This window comes from Opisthocomus hoazin, chromosome 4 (genome assembly GCF_030867145.1).
Source record: "Opisthocomus hoazin isolate bOpiHoa1 chromosome 4, bOpiHoa1.hap1, whole genome shotgun sequence".
NCBI classification, from domain to species: Eukaryota; Metazoa; Chordata; class Aves; order Opisthocomiformes; family Opisthocomidae; genus Opisthocomus; species Opisthocomus hoazin.
Window position 1 is genome coordinate 28,577,120 of NC_134417.1, and position 20,722 is coordinate 28,597,841.

A 20,722-nucleotide genomic window follows, 5' to 3' on the forward strand; every position below is an offset into this window, starting at 1 on the left:
TTAATTTCCACACATATAACACAGGGATGCTCAGAGGAATGTTAATTCAGATGTACGCCGTACATCCTTATCTTTTGGGAAAGGTGTGCACAGAGCTCTTCCCCGAAACAACAAATTTTAATGTGCTGTGATTGTCCTACAGTAGGAAGGCGTACGTGTTGTAAGAGGCTGTGAGAGGGGAGGCAGGAGAGACTGGGGATTTAGGTTTCGCATTCCCCTAAACCCAGCTCTAGGTTGAAATTAATGCATTTATCTACAAAAAGATGCTACGTATCACTTGAGGACAACTGTTTCAAGTGCCACCTGTAGTAGCTGAGGGTTCCTCCTGAAGAAGAAAAAGACATGTTTAATATTTATCAGTGTCTCTCTCCCTCTTTCTTTTTCTTAAAACATATAATCTAAAACAGGGAAAGGTTGGTTGGTTTGTTGTGGAGGTTTTTTTTGTTTGGTTCAGGTTTCTGTGGTTTTTTTTGTTTTGGTTTGTTTTTTTTTTTTTTTTTTTTTTTTTAAGAAGTCAGTTTGGTATTTTAGTCTGGGCAATCTCTGCTTAGCCAAGGGCAGAACGAGTGAAACCAACTAGGGATGCTGCTATAGTCATTTGGGAATCTTGCATATGAAAAAGAAACAATCTATACATTTATGTAACGAATGGTAAATGCATTCCTTACTAGTTAGTCAACTAGTCTATGCACTTGTGTAACTAACAATGAATGTGTTCCTTACTAACTAATCAACAGAGATAAACCTCCACAAATCCTTCCTATTGCTTATCTCCATTCAACAGAACAGCCCGATCTGAAGCTATGAGGCAGTCCTCATCCTTCTGCCTCCTGTGCCCTCTGCGGGGCCCACCACCTCTCCTCGTTCCAAAGGGATCGTGAGACACGCTGACAAAGCTGACAGTGCTGGAGTGAGCAGATGAACATAAACGGGAACTTAATCCGCTCAGCCCGGCAGCGGAGTAACAGGACGGCCACTTAACACATTCGTTAACGTGACTGCACCCAGGTAATGCAAACGCACCAACGTTCATTTGCAGTTTAAGACTGACCTGTTTTGCTAAACTTTTATTCGGATTCAGCACACGAAACAACAGGGGTATTTCATATCCCCTCGCAGGGAATGCATGCAAATTTTAAAGCACTTTTATGAAGACCAGATATCTGTTGATGCTAACACCATGTGTTCTGGGCCACCTGCACTTTGACAGAAAGCACATGGTCCTTTACTCTTTCTATCATGTATTTTAAGTGATACAAATCCTTCATGAATCTTCTTCAGCTGTGTTTCATTACAGCTAAGGAAGCTGCGCTACTCTGGAATCCGTGGTGTTCCACAAGTTACCTGCCATTCGTGCCTGCCTTCGGTCACAACGTCACCCCGAGACAAACCGCAGCTTGGCGGGCAGCCGTGAGCAGGTGACATTCCCCAGCAGCAGTGACCCTCTGGGTGGTTGCCGGTGGGTGAAGTCCGGCTGCATTCCGCTGTCAAGGCACCTCGGGGGCTGCCACGCCACAGAGCCATTAAAGCAGACGGGACTCTAGTGCTATCCGTAGGGCATTATGGAAAACAGAATATTCAATAAACGTACACTCATTCAAAAATATAAGCCTCTCCGGAGTTCACCTGCAATCTTCTACAAGCACTCCGGATGTAACTGGTGGATTTTCTGAGCAGCTGGATAGGGCAGCTATTTAGTTGTATGTAACAAAACTTTATTAGTTCTGGAGTTCTCCTGAACTCTGCAGAACACAGAGCTAGCTCACAGGCAGCTTTGAGCATTAATAACTAAAATACATGACCGGATCTTCATGGTCCCAAGAGGGCATGTGGAATAAAAGGAGGTATTTGACTTTCGGTAGGGTTCAAAGCTAGCTGTATCCTATTTTTAGCAGAATTTTGTTACAGTGTATGCTTCCAGGCCTGCAAAAAGGTATAGGAGAAATCGCCTCCTCTGCAGCCTGGCCTTCTCCTTGGGCAGCTGCGAAGTGCCCACTACAGAAACTCTGCCAGGCCTGGCCACAAATTCTGTACCTACACCCAGCAGTTACGCCCCTCAGCTGCGCGGGAGGTGGGGATGGTACTGACACCCACACTTGTGGTTTAGGAGAGGGAGAAAACTGAAAACTCATGACAAAGGGAATACATGCAAACGTAAAAGCAGTATGTGTGTTTAAACCAAGTACTCTGTATTTTAACAAAGCACTAATTTCATCATACTCTGTGGAACCTAGAATAGCTTCTTCACTAGCCCAAGAGAAAGCAAATCTCCCAAGCATGACGCTAGTAACAACAATTGTACCGTAGCACACGCGAATCATGAGGCAGCTTGAAAGAACAACTCCAAGGATGAATTACATTGCATGTTACTCCTTATGTCACAACACTACCTTCAAAATCCAGTGCTGGCATAAGCTACAGGTTTACGGGTCCCAGCAGTGGATGTCATGGCCAAAATGGTGGCAAGTCACAGTACAGCCAGGCAGTAAATAAAAAAAATAACAGAAGCCATAACAGGAGCAAAAAAAGAATGGAGTTAGAGAATGAAACAGAAAGGTAAACCAGTGCCGCAAAGCTGAATGAACAATACATGTAGGATTTAGGTTACTTAAAGTCAGTCTACACTCGCTCTTTGCAGGGTATTCACAATATTTAACTTCACAAATTTCTAACTCCCCAGAGCTACCTAAACAGTAGGTTGAGAGGGCAATTTGGACAAGCTGAATTAGGCTGCTTAATGAGCAGTGCTCTCCAAAGGGACCTGCCTCCTCCTCCACGGACTGCACAGGTAATCCCGGAACAGCATGCTGAGCCGCCCAAATATCACCCAGCGCTCCCCCTCGTGCCATAATGCAACCCGTGTCCGTGCTGACATGAACAAGAATTAATCGATACTTTCCTATCCACCAACCATATAAAAACTGGCCTTCTACCAAGATTTGGACATCCTGACACATGCTAGCACTGACTGTTCAAGATAATGCATTAAAACTTTACAAGTATTGAGTCTTTTTTTTAAATGACATTTAAAAAAAAATCAGATTCTGTCTACACAGCAGAAGGGGCTACAAGAAAGGACTACTGAACAGGAAAAAAGTTCCCGATCAACTAAAAGCTGAGCAGTGGGGAAATGCAGATTTTTATTCTTCCCAAAAATCTTGTGCAGAATGAGACCTCACAAGGTCACGGGTCCCTTTCTGGCCCAATCCCAATGACCAGTCTTGCGTATGATGCTGTAGCCATTTGCCTTCCATCTTTGAAGGGCAAATGTGATGGAAGCAATGGACTGTCCTGCTGCTTTACAGCGCAAAATCAGAGCCCAAAAGGTCACTGACGTATCTGTAACACACACAGAAATGGACCGTCCAGTTGCTGCCACAGAAAGCATAAGCCTCCAAAATATTTCATAGTGGCAGGAGATGCAGCCACACAGTGTCCACTAACAGGGAAGAGACTTTGGTAGCTAAATTCCATTTAACCTGGCAGTTAAACCTTGCCACTTCAGTCAGGAGGTGAAACTGTAGCCGAGGAAGATTATGATGAAGTTATCATTAAAATTAAAACATGAGAACTCTGCAGCATGTCCGAGTATACACCGACACACGACCTCCCTTTATCTTTTTTACAGCTGAAATGTAATAGTCCTCATTATGTGCGCGAGGTTCTACATATACAGCAAAGCGCTCAGATGGGACAGCTGGAGAGTCGCTTTTGGGCAAAGATTAAACAGCATGACTGCAGCACCCAGCAATCGGTATTTTTAGCACAGAAGTGAGGAGTAATTTTTTTTTTTTCCCCTGTGAAAAATACAAACATTTAAGTTGAACTGGCAACAAGCATTTCTGTCCACTGCTGTGGCATCCATGGTAACACTGTGGGTGGGAGAACAGATCACCAAAAGCTCAAATGTTATTAATAAGCTTATTTACTCTGGCAAACCGACATGCTTCACGCTCAGAGTGTCTGGGAGGCTGGCAGAACTTCGTCCTTTTCAACTGCGTGCATTCGTGTAGGGGCTCCTGGGAGAGTGACTATGAGAATCTGACCATTAACGTGCAGTGGTCTTTAATTTTGGCTTCGGGGCCATTTAGGACATTTCGATTCCAACAGCTGGAATCTGTTATAAATCAAAAGCCCCGAAGTTTGGATAAGATCTGTTATTATAAAAATCTGGACAACGAGCCATCACATAGGAAACCAATAAACAATGTAACAACACAGATAACAGATTTTTCCCAACTCAAACATTTACTTAGCTACCACCACAATAATAAGTTAGCAGCAGTCCCAGGAGAAGAGCAATGCGCTGTTTAGAAGAGCATGACCCAGCTCTGACGTGCTGCCAGCGAGCCGGCCATTTAACAGGGGACTTTCACAGGAACATTTCGGCATAAGCTCCCAGAAACACTGAGTCTCAGGAACCCGTTCACATCACTGAGACGGCTGGGGAGAAATCGATTCACTTTTCTCCCCATCTTCATGGAAAACCCCTTTCACTTAAACATTTTCCCCCTCCATTTTCATTTAGCTTTCTCTTTGATTGAATATTAGCATTTTCTTCCCAGATTTTGTATCATACCTCAGTCCTCAAAATCTCTTCAATTATGAATTTGAAATTTCACAAAAGGGTTTCTTAAAAATAGCTGGTATTTGGCTTACCTAGCCAACCCAGATACAAAATAATTGTTCTTCAATACAGTTTTTAGTCACGGGAATAAGGTTTATCTATCAAGTATTATCTAGTCACAACAGCAGAGCACGTAAATTCCATTCTTCAATTATTCCAAACCTCCCCTCCAATTTAGTGATAAAAATTTAAATGGAGACTGCCCGAAGTGGTCTCCCATAGATCATTCTCAAAAACAGCCCAATGGTGGGAAACGCGGAGGGGAATGAAAATTAACGTTTCTTTATCCTTCCAAAACTTCTCCCTTTGCTAAGGCATCAAGGATGAACTCCTTCAAATTGTCAGACAATTTGAAATTTCAATTGCATCTGTTTAACAGGTGGTTGCTTGTCATTTTGAAACGGAGTCCGGTCAAGCCATATTAGAAAGTCAAATATCTACATAACTCACTTACTCTCATCAGACACGGCAAATCAAAACCTGTAAATGGTTTCACAAATGTTTACTGGACTTAGAACATGTTTAGTCTGTATTTCCTCCGGGTTTATGCTGCACCTGTACCAGGTTCACTTACTTCTCTTTGAATCTCCTTCATTCTTTCAAACAAACAAGCAGCAAAAAACGTGTAAAAATGCTGTGGGCCCAACCAAGTTTGCCGCTGCAAAGCCAGAAAGCTTCGGTTCCATCTCCCCCAGGCGAGGCACACGCAGCAGGCACGGTAAATTTAAAGACAACAGCAGCTCAGCTGTTCTCTCTGCAGTTCAAGGAGTTGAACACCAAGGCAGTGTTATATTGGTGAAGCTCTTACCTCTTCTTCTTGGTGATAATGAGGACATCGTTAAAGAGGAAGAAGTACACCTGCTGTTTAGAAGTTCTTTTCGAAAAAAGTCCAGTGTCTTCGACATACGCTGCTAATTCGCCCCTTTTCACTAACCATCGTGAAGAGGAAACCAATGGAAATGGCTACAAAGCAAGAAAATAGCATTTTAATCCTTCAAAAGTAGAGATTTTTAAAAAATAGATAACATATATTTGGGAAAAATGCTTCAATAAACTCAAAGCTCAGAATCGCGAGTACAAGCACAGAACAGGTTACTAAGGTTTAAGGTATCTCCATCATCCGTGTAATACACAAGTAATGGCCTGCAAATACCTGAAAATCACTCAGATGACCTAATTGCTCACCTAAAATAAAAATGAACCGAGTTGATTGGTCCTGCTTGGGATGGAACAGACGATGTGAGCTCTCCTAAGGAGATTAACAATCAAAAGTCTGTCTGCCAGGAATATGTATGTCTTTTGCAGACTAAGCAATCATTCCTCAAGCACAGATGAGCACTGGATTTTCCTCCAGGTACCTCCCAGCTTTTCCACCTACACGGCTGGAAGGAAGAGCTCAGCTCCTGCCTCAAACACGAGGGCTACTGCACACTGCGCTTCACCACGTCCCCGAGGCCAGCCCAAACAAGGCCGTGCCTTCCTTCTGACGGTGTTCTGTACATGCACAGAATGAAACAACGCAAAATCCTTTAGCAGAGGAATACACTGTACAATCCACTTTGAAATACCCTGTGAGTACGTGAAAACAGACATCAACGTACAAAATTAGGCTGGTCCTAACACAGTTCTGAACACTACGATTGAGATGTTCAGAGTATGCGGACCTTTTTTCCCCATGAAAAAATGAAGTACGTGAGGAATGCCGGAAGCCTTACCAATCAAGTGTGGTAAAATCCATTTTCTACTCTGTAAGTAAACTGAAGTCCTAACACAGCTCTGTGAAAGAACATGTACAGCCAGAGAGGATCCTAGCTGCCTAATGTGAAGACCAGGCTTTGTTATCCCAATTTATTCCCAGCTGCAGGAGAAACACACTCCACAGAAGGAGCTTTAGTTTCTGTGAATGGAGATGCGAGACCGCACACTCTGGTCACACAGAGAACAGACCACCTCCGAAGCCGCACCGTGACATACGACGGCAGGAGCACAAAGACCCACTGCCATGCTGCAGCTGTCCCCCGACCAGGACTCCCGGGCACTGACTGCTGCTAGCACCGAACCGAGCAGAGCTGGGACGTGGGAACGGTTCTGCCACGCCAGGCAGCGCCCAGGTTCTTCTGCCAGACTCTGCTGTCACCAGGTGATACGCGACGCAAACACACTGACCCACTGCTGGCACGGCCTGTTTGGGTCCCAGCTCTCTCGCTCTGTGCACCTTCGGGCACTGCCCACGGCAGAGCAGCTGCCAAGGTCTGTGCCTTCCCCGCCGGCACCGCGCAGGACGAGGCTCGGCGGGGGACTTCTGGCCTGCCCTGCACCACCTGGGCTCCCGGGCTTGGCAGCAGCAGGCAGACGGTACCGCTAGAAAACAAGAGGCATCTGCTCTGCCCATGCTTACCAGCATTTGTACCCAAGACCTGCCGCAGTAAATGGGGGCTTACTGCTAAAATTTATGGAGCAGATGTGTTTTTCTTCATCCCAAGAGAAATAATCAAATTTTTGTTTCTACTTTGAATGCAACTGACTTTCTGCTTATCAAGCTTCCCTACTTGCTTTGCTGCTGTTCAAATCCATTGTCAGTCTTGCACGATCAGACTGCTGAAGACAACTGCCTTTTCCCCCTCACTTAACGCACCTTTCACATGCATGTAAAAGGTATTTCTTCATTCAGCTTGTCAGCTGTCTCCTTCATTCTGCACGCATTGTCTTTTTATATCTTTTAATCGCTTCAGCTGCTCTTGACTGAACTACTTTCAACTTGCCAATACTTGCCCCACAGTATTACGCCCAAGCCCAAATACAGTGCTTTGACTGTGATCTTGCTGTTGGAAGAACAAAATATTAAATCCCTGATTATACCTCTTGGTTTTGATTTCTGAGGTACGATTCTACAGTGACTCCGAAGCGGCACACGACGGAACAACTATTCTGGAGATGCTTTCTCTGCTGCCGTGCAGTACCACAGAACTCCCTTCCCATGCTCTGCCTCAGGAGGGAGCGCACTGAGGGCGGGTGAAGGTTGCTCAGAATTACAGAACCTAGCAGCTCTCTGGAACTCCTGCGAATTCTTACAAATCAGAGCAGCCTGGAGCTTCTCCCCTTGCCCCAGACAGATTCACACCCCTGTGTACCCCAAAAGGCAATATCGAATGCCCACCCTCACCTGGTACCTGAGCACAGACTCCATGGAACAAAACCTCTGAGAAACTTCAGACCTACACTAGGGACCTTTCAAAACCTCTGTTATTTCAAAGCGACTACTGAGAAATACCAACGTATTTCATTTATCTGCTATGGCCCTTGTATTTCTGCATTCACACTACCGAGATATTCGTGTACTGAATCTTGATGAGCTTCCCTTTGGACACTTCTTCCCAATTAATTCAAGCTCACATATTCTGGTTTGATTTCCATGGCTTTTTTGCAGGTTTCTAGTTTTGTATTAGCCATTAGTTTATTAAATGCATTTTCTACTACATTCTCCAATTTGGAAATGTACAATTTCATTTGAAATCCATTATTTTGCAAACAGATGTTTATCCCAGTCTCTCTCAGTGAATCAGAGTAAATCACTCTGGTTATAAATCACTGTAACTTCAAGTTCATTAACTGACAACTGACACTCACCTCAGATCAGCGGCTAGCTCTGACTTCTTAGTCCTTAGACTTCTTCTTAGTCCTAGGACTGCATCGTATCATTCTTCTTACGGATGGGCATTTTATTAAAGACACCTCATCAAACCTCACAGGTTACGAAAGGCCAGTTTAGCTCAGTCCCAGATATGAAACTGCCAGAGGAGCTCCCAAGCTCTACCACAGGAATCAAACACAGTTTTATATCAACGTTCAGCTTTTTATAAAATGGGTTTGTTTCATGAACACAAGAGCATTTCTGCAGAAAAAACTTTTCTGGTGACAAAGATGAAAAATTTAAAAATAAAACCTTCTGAAGATTAATCTAAAAATTGAATTCTACAGATTGGCCACATACAAGCGATGTAATTTCTGAGCAGCTTCTCTTGTACTCCCATGAAATGCTCTACAGTTAATCTAGCAAAATGCCAAATAAAAATCCCAACACACCACGTGAGGCCGAGCTAGAACAGAAACAGTTTGCCTAACTGACAACAGTTAGAAAACAGAATTATAGCACCCTGATGATTCTTCTGCAGACAAGAAGTACTTCAAAAAATTTCTATTTGAGCATGAACTGAAGCTTCCTCTAATCTGTACTCCAAGCGAGTTAATCACATTTTCCTAACTGACTGTATTCCAGAGGCAGCTTGCTTTTATTTTCATCTTAATTCTTCCTTAATTGCTAAAAGAGTACGTCACATATACCATCTTCTTTCTATACAGAACAAGCTGTCAGAACCTAAAATGCATTGAAACTTGGCCAAAGCAGTCTTTAGTACACCAGCTGGCAAACTCCCAAACCACAGCTAAGGTCCAAGCCACCACGTGGTTGTATTTAAGATGCTTACAGAAAAAAGCCTTGCATAAAAACACAGAAACACAACATAAAGTTGCTGTTACTCCCACGACACTAGTGCGAGCTGCTCGTTACAGCACGTACTGGGACCAACTACACAGGGGCTGTCGCATCGGCAAAACTGGAGTAACAGTGGGCATCCTCTTCCCCCGGGGCAAGTCAGAGAGCACGGACCACCGGAGCTCCCGAACGCTCTCAGGTACTTCCGTGGATCTGAAAACTACGAATGAAACGCAAAGCGGATTGCCTGAGCACTTCGGATGATCCAGAGTCCTCTATTTCAGACTATCACCCACCACTGTTCGCCGGTGTAGTGACCTCACTTGTTAAGAGACCGTTTATTTACTGTTGTTACAAGTCAATATTATTATTGCTTTCAGGTTTCAGGCGAAGTTTGAAAATAAATACACTGAAGAGGAAAAAGACCTTTCTGGAGACAGCATTTCCTCAAAGACTGACCAAGATGCTCTGAAGAACTGTGTTTCAAAAACAAGAACCTCTACTTACTACATGTGTGCTAATAAATGAGACGTTATTTATAGAAGTGGTATTTTAACAACCATTGAACAGAAGAAAGTAAATGTACTTGAAGAAAGATCTTGAAAGTGCAATAAACCCCCTACTAACTGTGACTACGTCTGCTATTTTTTTCCTACCAAAAAGACTGACGGTAGAGGATTTTTCTTTAGCAACAGCGTAAATTGTATTTTCAGTACTAGAAAGAAAAAAAATCTGGAATACCTCCATATCCTAAGACTCTTTGAAGTTATCTGAGGGTTAACACCACCTGTACTAGCCAAATTAAAACTTGGGATTATTAAAGTGACCTGTATTAATAGGGGTGTAGCTTGGCTTACGTAGTTTCCCCTATCCCAATGTCTGCTGCTGCCCAGCTCGCTATTCCGGGCAGGTATCACAGGATTTTGGCGCGTGTCCGAGGGTGCCGCAGGTGCTGCTGCAGGCGGAGCTGGCTAACTCCTGCCTGGCTGCAGTTCCCAGGGCTGGCGCGTGCGACACACTGACCTCAGCCATCTCCCACCGACAGTGACCCCTCGAACCGGCAGTTCACGGCAGAACCTGGTACAAACAGACCGCACTCCCACCAAACACTTCCCAACAGGACTCGGCACAGGCCAGGCTTTTTTATTTCATGCTGCTGTCAGTCAGGACAGTCAGATACTGCCAGGATCCGTCCCTGGCCTAGGAGCAGTTACTCAGGCACACGTTTCCTCTCACGTACATGAGAAATCTCCTCAACAGCAGCAGGCAGCCTCTCCCCTAACCAGCAAAATTGTTACAGCAACTCAGTCTTTACAGCAAAGAATACTTAATTTAACAAATATTAAAGAAAAGCTGTAAAAGAAGCCTTCTAATTAAAATGAAAACAGTTGACCAAAGTTTTAATTTCTATCCTGCCGTAACAGATCGTTTCTTTGCAAGAATTACCGTGCGATATGAAGATGCTATTGGGAGTTCTGCTGTTTACTGCATCAAACAATGACAAATACTAATTCCCTCTCTAAAGACACGCGATTTGTTCTTCTGCTGCAGTCAGAAGCCTAAGGAGAACTTCAGAACTACCTACAGCTCAGGGAAGAGAGTCAGTTCACAGGGGATGGTGTTCATCAGAATGCGTTTACACGCTGCCGGACAACGCGCCAAAGCGAGACACAGAACTGCTCTGCAGTGCAGCACCTCCCCCAAAACATGTCGTTAATCACAGAATGCACCCCACGAGTCCCCGTTCTGCGAGAGGCTCCAGAACCAGGCGTTCTGTTCCACGACGCGGCCCCGCTGGCAGCGGAGAGCTGCAGCGGTTCTCAGACAAGGAGAAATGATGCTGTGTGTTCATCTGCTTTTGTTTTATGCGAGGAGGAAAAAGAGTGAGAAAAAAGCAATTCAAACTGTGACGAGCCTCGAGGAAACAAATGATGAGAAGGACGGACAGGGGCAGAGCGATGTGCGACTGCGTGAGCTGTGACAGGACCGTCGGGCACGCTGCTCTGAATCACACAAACCAGCGTGGAACGGTGCCACGACCGGCGTTACCAGGCACTGCCACTCCACAGGGACGGGTTTTCATCCCCAAAGGTAAACCCAGTGTCCACGCATACCTCATTCTTCAGTAATTAATGCTGATTTATTCTTTTTAAAAATATATATCCCGATACTCTCTTTCCCTGAAAAGCCTGAACCTGAAACTTAGCCTACTTGGTCAGATGCAGCAGTCCTCTGTCACTCCGAGTTTCCAGGGCTTCCGCTACCCCAGAGTATGAATTTGTCTTCCTCGACTGACAAGTCACATCAATATTACAGCCTATGCTAATTTACTTCATTTATTGCTTGCAATGAACCTATCGAAACTTCACCTGTAGTCAAAACTAGTCACGTGCTAAATGATTTATGGCCGGAACTATCGCCACCATACCTTGATTTTAAATTCCAGCTGGGAGTTGATGGTGTACATCATTTCTGTCCTTTCCATTTTCCGAGCACCTTCGTTGCATAAACGCACCAACTAGAAAGGAGACATTTATTTAACAGGTTTAGCGTGCTCCAGACTTCCAACACAGACTGTTCCTTTACAACACATGCTTCTGAGGAAGCACAACATTTACAAAGGAACTGACGCTGGGTCGCAGACACGAGGCTTTCCAGGCCGGAGTGACCTGCTCTGACCTGGGGCCAGTTCTGCGCTGAGGCTGGACTGGACAACTCCCAAGATCCCTCTCGACCCGAGCAACGCTGCGGTACCAGGATAACTGTTTATTCTTTGGGGGCATGCAGACGGTGCAAAGGCTCAGCCAGAAGTTCTGACTGAGCAGGGTTATCACGCTCTGACCCAACACACAGCCTCCCAGCCTGGCGCGGCAGCGGGCCGTGCCACCGTGGCTACCCCCCACCCAGCGTGCTCACAGCAGAAAGTCAGCCTACGGCAAACAGCGCCTGAGGAAAAGCGTCCTTGCAGCTGACCCGTGGAACGCAGCTTTAAAGCATGCTACAGTTCTACTGCAGCCTGCCCGCGGGGTGGGGGAGCACATAAAAACAGGGGATAGAGAGGGAAAGGCATGACGGCTCGTGGATTTCCCAGCCAGCAGCGGGCCTCGTCTCCTCCTGTCATCAAACACTTAACGCACCGTGCACTGTTCCTACGGAAAAACCCAGCTATGTCGGCAGCCGCAGAGCGTCACCAAGTTTAGGATATTTTCTTAAGTAATAAACAGTAATTTACGCATGAGAGCAATCCCTCAGGGCCCTTCTTAAATAAAACAATTTAGAGTTTTTATGCTTTAGTGCTCTTCCCGTTTGTGCTATTTATGGATGGAAAACATCAATTTTCCCCTTAAAGCAGACAAGAACGTTCACGGCCCAAGGTAACGTCTAGCCCCAACATACAGAGAAAGGTTTTTTGGTTTCGTAAAGAACGCCCAGTGCTTCCCACTGCACAACAGTCTGCGGTGCCCTATAGCTTCTGAAACTCTGCCAGCCTGGAGGCAAAATCCAGCCAGGCCTTAGATCCTTCGGTTTTCTTTTCATACTACAGTGTTCTGCTTTAAAGAGCTGTCTATTTCCAGACCATAAATATAAGAAAAAGATGGACTGGCATTTCCCCCCAGTTTAAAAAAAATTGGTAATCAGGTTCAAATTGAAGGCACCAGAGTTTAATATACAAGTAAGTGCTGTTGAAGTTTACAACCTATACATCAAAAGGGACTTGTGCTCTTCTTCCACCATCGATTCCTGGCAAAAAATCAATTAAATGACTAACAAAACCCAAAAGCAGCCACTTCTCACAGGGGATTTTTGAAATGACAAAAGCATGCAGTGCAATTTAGGAAGGAAAACAGTCAAAGCAGAAAAAAAATCTGCATCCACATTCGCACATACCTTACTCACTTCTTTCAGAGCTTGCTTGCAGTTCTCGTATTTTGACGAATCCTTAGGAGTTTTCTGACAAATAGTCTGAAACGAGATGTCAGTTGCTTCAGAGGACTTGGCAGCACAGACTGCGACCAGTGCAGATTTCTACACACGTATTAATCGAAATCAAAGAGGTGAAGTCACAGCTGTGGGCTGGGATCACAGAATCACGGAATGCTCTGGGTTAAACGAGGGAACACAGCAAGCTGCACCACAGCACGAAATGCCTCCCTCGCAAGCTTTTGGAGCGCGGGGATGCTCTGCACCCCTTGGCCAGCCTCCCTGCACGGCCACGGGTCGGAAGAGGCAGGCCACGTCCTCCCAGGGACGGGAAGTGTCTGCCATCTTGTCCCGAACTCTGTGCAAAGCACAGTGCGATCGATCCCACTGCAGCCGCACCTGCCCCGGCTCAGCACTAAGCTTTTCCTGGCAGCTGAAATACCCATTTCTGTACAGCTATGCCTGCAGTAAGAAAACCGCACCAGGGGACTCCATCTGACCTCTTTGGGGCAGGTAAGGATTTCCAGCGGGTTAACAGAAAAGGCTCTTACGGCCACACTGTTATGCATACCATGGATAAATGTACATAGCAGTGTTACTTAATCAAAACAATACAGCCCATGGAGGGGAAGACAACTGCAGCACCAAACAGGTGAAGCACTGGAAGGTAACGAGAGGTAAATCTGTTACACCTGACAGCTATACCTATTGACAGAGTTTATTCTCACGAGTTAGAGGTGAAGACGCAGTCCCATCAGAAACAGGCATTTTGATGCCATGACATACCAGTTAAATCACTTTTTTGATTAGGAAACAAAAACATCGTAAGGTATTTTACATTAAATTAGTCTTTGGTTTATGTTTCCTCCCCTCCGAATGCAGCTGGAGTCATATTTCTGGTACTGAAGCCTTAAAAACCAAATTCACTTTGAAGTCTGAACGTATGAAGGTTTACACAACCGTCTCCAAGTAAACAAACAAACAAAACCAAACAGTGGAAGATAAAATGCCTGCCTTGCTCATTTAGATTCTTTAGCCGAAGAGGGGAAGGAGGTGAAGAAAAGAAAAAACTAAGCAGGGGAAGGCACACCTAGTGACACACCAGAGTAATACTGGATTATTCTTCTATTTTTTACCCAGAAATGTACTGCAGAGACGACAGTACTCAATTGCCATGGGTGAACTAAGTAACAATCCAGATGATCAAATTAACCAGTGCACAATTTGCAAATACATAGGAGAACAGAACTGTTAGTCCCGTTTCTGGATCCCACCAATGCCAGAATCCGAGCCTGGCTTTCAATCCGCACTGTTGCTGGTGGTCCACCTCACAACTTTAGTTCTGGCACCTGAACTGAAATTCTACGAATCTCGGTGGGAATTTTGCTTCACAAATCCTCACTTGCACTTCCTCACACCTCCTAAGTCACCCGGTAACCTGCAGGGGAGGAAAGATCTCACGGAGTAACACATTGGTGGGACACCACGTGCACCAACACTGCTCCACTCACGCACAGCTCCCGCGCCTTGAGAACGGGGTTCGTTCTTCAGCATTATACGGTGACCCTCGTAACGAGCCTGTTCCTGAAAGTCAGCATTTACTGCAAAAGGACCCTGGCCTCACCTATACCACAGGAAGTCTTGGTTTTTAAGTGCAGGGTTTAATAACACCATACACAATTTCTGTGCTTGGTTTCTCCTTGTTTTCAGCTTCATTTTGGCCCTTTATTGCACAGTTTTTCTGTTTGAATGTCTAAATATCTAACTTTTGAGTGGAGGTACCAGCCACAGCAAGCAATCAAATGCCACAGTACTTTGTGATCAACAGACCAGTATCTACAGCCCTGTGCCTGGTGTAAGTAAGCAGGTGTGAAGAGACTGGAAGGAAACAGGAATCGAATATGAAAGAACGCTAACACTAGAAGAACACGCATCGAGGAAAAATAGAAAACTAATTCTGTGCTCACATCCATCAGTAAGGGAAGACGAGTAACTCTCTGCATGGGAAGGATGAGGAACGAGATCATCGGTAAATTCCGGCAATCTTCATGGGACTCTATCCGTGATAACACCTCTTTAAATGCTGGATTTGTGGCTCTGGTGGGAAAAAGGGGGAGAGAATGTTTTACCAGCGAATGGTGATAGTTGCTAGATTATAAATAAATCATGATTTTATTAATAGGAAAGTGTGGTTTGATGGAGCCACATCAACTAAGCCTTCTGTTTTATTTACTATGCACCGTATCGACATTTAGAAACCTCAAGTTCTCCCACACACAAACGCGAGCGCAGACTCACTCACCCGTAACGCAGGCGGAAAGCGTGTCTTTGGCACTAATTAAACGGTGCTTATCAGTGGAGAGGGAATGTAACCCACGACCACAAACAGGATGGGACTATGCAGCCACGCGTGTTTTCACTCAATTACTTCAAAGAAATGCACACATTCAGGAAAGCACAGAGGTCCCTTCCAACCCCTACTACTATTCTGTGATTCTGTACCTACACGCTTAGTCGCAAGCCGTAGGTTTTACACCAAATACCGCAGCCTGCTACTCACTCCTCCTACAAATGGGGTGATTTTACAACCATATTTCAAAACTCGCTCTTACAGCAGTTTCTGCAGCGTTCGCTGCTGGTAGACTTCATTCGTGCAGTACTTCACATAGGGATCAAATGTGGAAGCAGTATGCTTTTCAACGATATCGCTGATGTCATCAATAAAGATGTTGTTCTGATGCCTGGCCTCCAGTTCTTTAAAGAACCTGTGAAAAAAGAAAGCAAATTACCGATTTTTACAAGAAATTAGCAGACTTTCACGACATTTTACCCTTCACCTGACATAACCCATGACTTTTACAAACTCATGACCACCGGAATGGTGCGTGGCAGGGTGTGCTCCCCCCTCCCATGGCAGCGCAGTCCGAGCAGCCAGGGCAGTCTGCACGCCGCAAGTCAGAGCGTGTCACCGGGCAGAGCTCAGCACAAGCCGTGCCGGCCACGGCACTTCCCGCTCCCCGCTGCCAAAACCAAAACACATCACCGAGCTGGTCACACAAGAATTTCCACAAACAAGGTTGGAAAAGAAACGAAACAACTTGAAGCAGACATGAACACATCTCCTCTTGCAGCAAAGGAAGCACAGTACCAGAAATGTTCACTGAAATAAAGTTACATGTGAACTGCTGAACTAAGAACAAAAAAATATATTGCAGGCTGAGCTGGACAAGGTGCTCATGTTCCACACACTCCAACCTATCACCGAGACCAAACACAGATTGGGAACAGAAACCAGAATCCTGAGCTTTTTCCCCTAAACACGCTTGTAAGAACTTCCCTATTGTTCGCCCTCTGTTCCATCTGCAAGTCCCCTTGACCTCCGAAAGCTTTCCACTCCTTTTTGCATTTCTGATTTTACCAGAAAACAAAAGATGCTCATTGGAAATACCTCACTGCCTGGGGTGAGGGAGCTCACACAGATCAGCGACCGCAGGTCATCAGAATCACCTGCACGGACACTCTGACATCAGGGCAGCCCTCGGGAATCCGGCACCCACTGAAGCTCTCGCACACCACCCTCGCCTGCAGCCTTTATACGAGGCGACGCGCTAGAAGAACCCTGAACTCCCTGGAGTAAACCAGCTAATAAAAAAAATTCTCACACAGCACAGAAAAATGGAAGGAAATACTTGGAACACATGATCTCACATCAAGCTACAGTATTTTGAACCACATTTTATTTTATTTTGGCCCTTTATTACAGTTTCTCATTACTAATCCTGGTCCTTCAAAATATGTCAGCTCGCAGCATTTCAGTTTTTCAAGTGTGCGAAACCTCAGGCACGTAAGAGGAGAACAGGATGAACAGAAGCTGATCATACAAGCGTTTAACAACATGGGTTAACTAAAGTTAAGACTTTTTTCCAGGTGTGCTTAGAAGCAGCTGTCCGGAGTGAGTGCTTGCCAGCTCCTCATTTGGCCAGAAACACCATCAGATGAATCAAGGGCCGGGGGGGAACATGACAGGACACTGCTCTGGTTTTGTTTTTTGAGGTTCTGACCCATTAACTGCAGGTCGAAAGGACTGATGTTTATCAGTAGCATCACTTCATGAGAAACAGGACACTGCCTACAAATAGCTGCAACGCTACCCACCGCAGCACACGGCTTGCCCCCACTCATCCCCTCCCAGCGGTGCGGCAGTATTCTGCAACAGCCTTGCCCCTTTTGGAAGGCAGAGTCCTCCAGCATCCTTCTGTCCTCCATCCATCTTCTTTCAAAGCACAAAAGGTTTCAAGTTGTCACTGACGTGTATTACATTTGGTGTTTCAGTATCAAGAACAGTACCGACTGGCAAAGCACGCTGCACTGCTACCACATCTCTTCCAACACACGGACGGACACTAAAGCAAACAGCTGCCTAAAACTTCATCAGGAGCCAAGCAGAAATGAAAAAATCCAAGTCAGAGTCTACAATTTCTCACGGACCACAACAGCCAGATCTCAACTGCCGACCATCAGGCGCTGCAGACGACTGGAATTCGTTTCTGTTCCACTCCGACACGTATATAGTTGGGAGAACTTCTCGGCACGCTGCCAAGTTACTTCGCTCAGGAAATTAGGAAATACAACATTTCTTCCTGCTGTAGGTTATGGCACGCTGACAAGGCGCTTGATCACACCAGGCTACAGCTTCCACTTTTAGAATTTATCCGATGCTTCATCAATGACATCAGTCACAGCCATTGTAAGGAACAGGGAAAATCATAGATAGTAGAGTATTTAAAAACAAAAAAAGGAGAAGGAGAGGGGCAGAGAGAAGCAGCATACCCAAGCCCCATCTCCCCCACGACGTACTGTAAGAAATCTTACCTCTGGTAAGATTTCAAACCCAAGTTTGAATCAAATGCTGTCTTTTTTGCATCCAATCTGCTAATTACTATATACAATCAGTGAAGCAGACACGTCATAAAAACCTTTTACTTAAAATTTTAGGACAGATTCTGTCAGAGATCATACTGAGTGATCACATTTGATTTAACCAGCTACAAATTAGTTGCACTCTGTGATTGGCTTTTTTTGCTTAACACCAGAAGGATTTAAAGCATTTCTGTTAAATCCAGAACTTCACTGGTTAAAGTTAGAGCCATTTAAGCAGAAGTCAAACAGCATCCTGAGACAGCATTTGATTGCCCTCATCTTGCCTTTATGCTGTTTCAAAGCAATGTCCGATTTGTAACACTCAAACTCCCCTCTCCTAGATGCTGCGTGCCAAATTCAGCAACGCCAGATCCAGAAACACCACGGAGCTCTCACCGACGGCGGAGTCTGCCCTGCCTTTACGACAAGGTTCCCCTGTCGAGCTGTGGCTCCTGTGAAGGGTCCTCCTGCGTCTCGAGGCAGCTCGCCAACAAGCTGGTCATCACCAGCCACAGCAACGTCCTAACCCTTGCTCAGGCAGTTACCTTAAGCTATTTTTTTTTTCCTACTCCTTGGTTCTGTTTTAATCAATGACCGATATCCACAACTTTCTCAAAACCTCTAGTTAATCCAGCTGTCTAAACAGGAACACGCAGAGGTACACGCAGTGTTACAAACTACTCCATACAATTCACCTTTACAAGGCCTAAACTAAGTCTCATTCACACTTGCAAAGCTCCCACCGACAGAGTTCTACTTACACAGATGCCATGAGAAAATACACAAAATAAAAGTCCTGATATACATCATTTTGGTCGACATTCCTTCTCAGCATCGACTCTCCCTTCACCCCTAGATAAAGATATTAACTGAGCAGGACTCACACTCTTATGAGTATGGTATCTTGCTATCTGGACATTCCAGAATTGGATTGCACTGGATTAAAAAAATTCTAATTAGGCAGGTACAAGATTTTAACTAGGCAGGCCCAAATTACAGTTAGAAAACAATTTCCTTATGGAATCAGTGATTCCGCTGCAGCAAAAGACATGCAGAATCGAATATGCAGAAAGGTCAGAGTCACTGCAAAACACCTGAACAGATTATTGATGTCAAGGGTCACTACAGAAGACAAGTGACAGCAAAGCCCTTCTGGCGAGTTAAACAGACTTGGTGAAGTTCTGTCGGAAACTGCAGATGACGTGGAACACCAGCAGCCACCAGAACCAGGTGATCAGCACCCAAGAGAGCTCAGAGGGGAATAAAAATCTGCTAAAGTTCCTACGAGATGATGTTATTCCGTTTGTGAAATGGCAGAACACACACACCAGCACTGCCAGGCTGGCCCCAGGGACAGACGGCGTGACACCCCGATGGCTCTGCATACAGGTTACAGAGCAGTCACGGAATCAAGGCTCTCAAACTTTTATCTGACTTTTTTCCTGCTGCTAATGGTACCAATTTTTTACCTCCTTGCAGGTTCAGGTAATTCCCTGTTGCTAACCCCTCTGGACAGTGCTGCTGTTCCCCTGTCAGATGCCACAGCCACTGAAAACACCGGCCTGTCACCATCGCAGCCCTTATGGATGTGGAAGCGCACTGCAGTCTGGCCCGCACAGCACTGATCTCAAGTGTGTTGCTGTTATTCCTACTTCATGTCTTTGAAGTTATAATGATCTACACGTCTGTCGTGAAGCAGATTATAATGCAGATTCAGCTTCATGGCGATGTTGCTGCTGACACGTTACTACCCAGTAACAAAGCAAAGCCACTGGAGTGGAAGCCAGTGCAGTTTAGCTTCCTCCTCTTCCAGATACAGCAACTGGAAAAACAACTACCAATGCCAGGCAGCTTCAGATAAAAGTAACAAAAATTCTGGAGCGGCCTCTCCAAATCTGAATATTCTCATCAGGAACAGAAGCTGAACATCTGCATCACTAATTTGGGTGGGGGTGGTGGCGGTGTTAAGATAGTCAAGCTGGGAAAAATTACAGCCTCATTTCCATAGAATTTTTATGCCGAATCAGAGCTTTTAGCAGAAGCATTACTGAGAAAGAGGGTGATGAAAGTGAGGGACTGCAACCACAGATGTTTGAAATGAATCAGTTTACTATGTGAGTTACCACAACCTAAATAATGGAAACCAACACATACATACACTGCGAAGCCAACAGCCCATTAAAATGCCTTTTATCAGGCAATATCCACCGAGCAACTACAAAGCCAAACAAGGTGAAAAAAAAAAAAAGACCCCAGCAGCCTATTCCTTCATCCTGCAACCAACCGGAATGGCTGTCAGCGGCCCTTCCCACAAGTAACCAGACTAATGGCAGGCCGCTTGGCTCTTCCACCATTCGTAGCATTCTGGCAGAAATCCACAGCAATAAAGAGGCCACGGCAACCCTGCCGACATGACCCGCTACAGCGAGATCCTCGAGATGGCGGGTAGGTGCTCACAGCATCTGGCTGAACCATATGCGCTTCAGAAAAACAAGTCCTGATTCAACCACTTAATACCCGCTGACAAATGAACCCACACAGAACACTCTGTGGCACTAGAAATGTAAATTTTTTTGATAAACTATGAAGACATCACAACAGGAGTCTTCATTTTAAAAACCTTTCCCATGCTGAACAAAGCAATGCTTTTTACGCTACTGAGAAGCAGCAGGGTGCTTCTGCCTGTCTCCCCGAGTCCGAGAAGCTCCCTACATACTCCTTTGTCACAGAACAAAATGATCCCTCGCATGTCAGGAACAGTG

The 20,722-nt window shown here is 45.2% G+C and overlaps 1 protein-coding gene across 1 annotated transcript in view; it reads right to left on the minus strand.

Moving 5' to 3' along the window:
- Positions 1 to 20,722, minus strand: part of ARHGEF26 (Rho guanine nucleotide exchange factor 26) — a 56,923-nt gene that overhangs the window by 10,242 nt on the left and 25,959 nt on the right. The window contains exons 6-10 of the mRNA XM_009942407.2: positions 15,653 to 15,805; positions 15,008 to 15,137; positions 13,008 to 13,082; positions 11,548 to 11,637; positions 5,436 to 5,590 (exon numbers count right to left, since the gene is read on the minus strand). Coding sequence (XP_009940709.2) covers positions 5,436 to 5,590; positions 11,548 to 11,637; positions 13,008 to 13,082; positions 15,008 to 15,137; positions 15,653 to 15,805 — 603 coding nt within the window. The remainder of the gene's footprint in view (positions 1 to 5,435; positions 5,591 to 11,547; positions 11,638 to 13,007; positions 13,083 to 15,007; positions 15,138 to 15,652; positions 15,806 to 20,722) is intronic.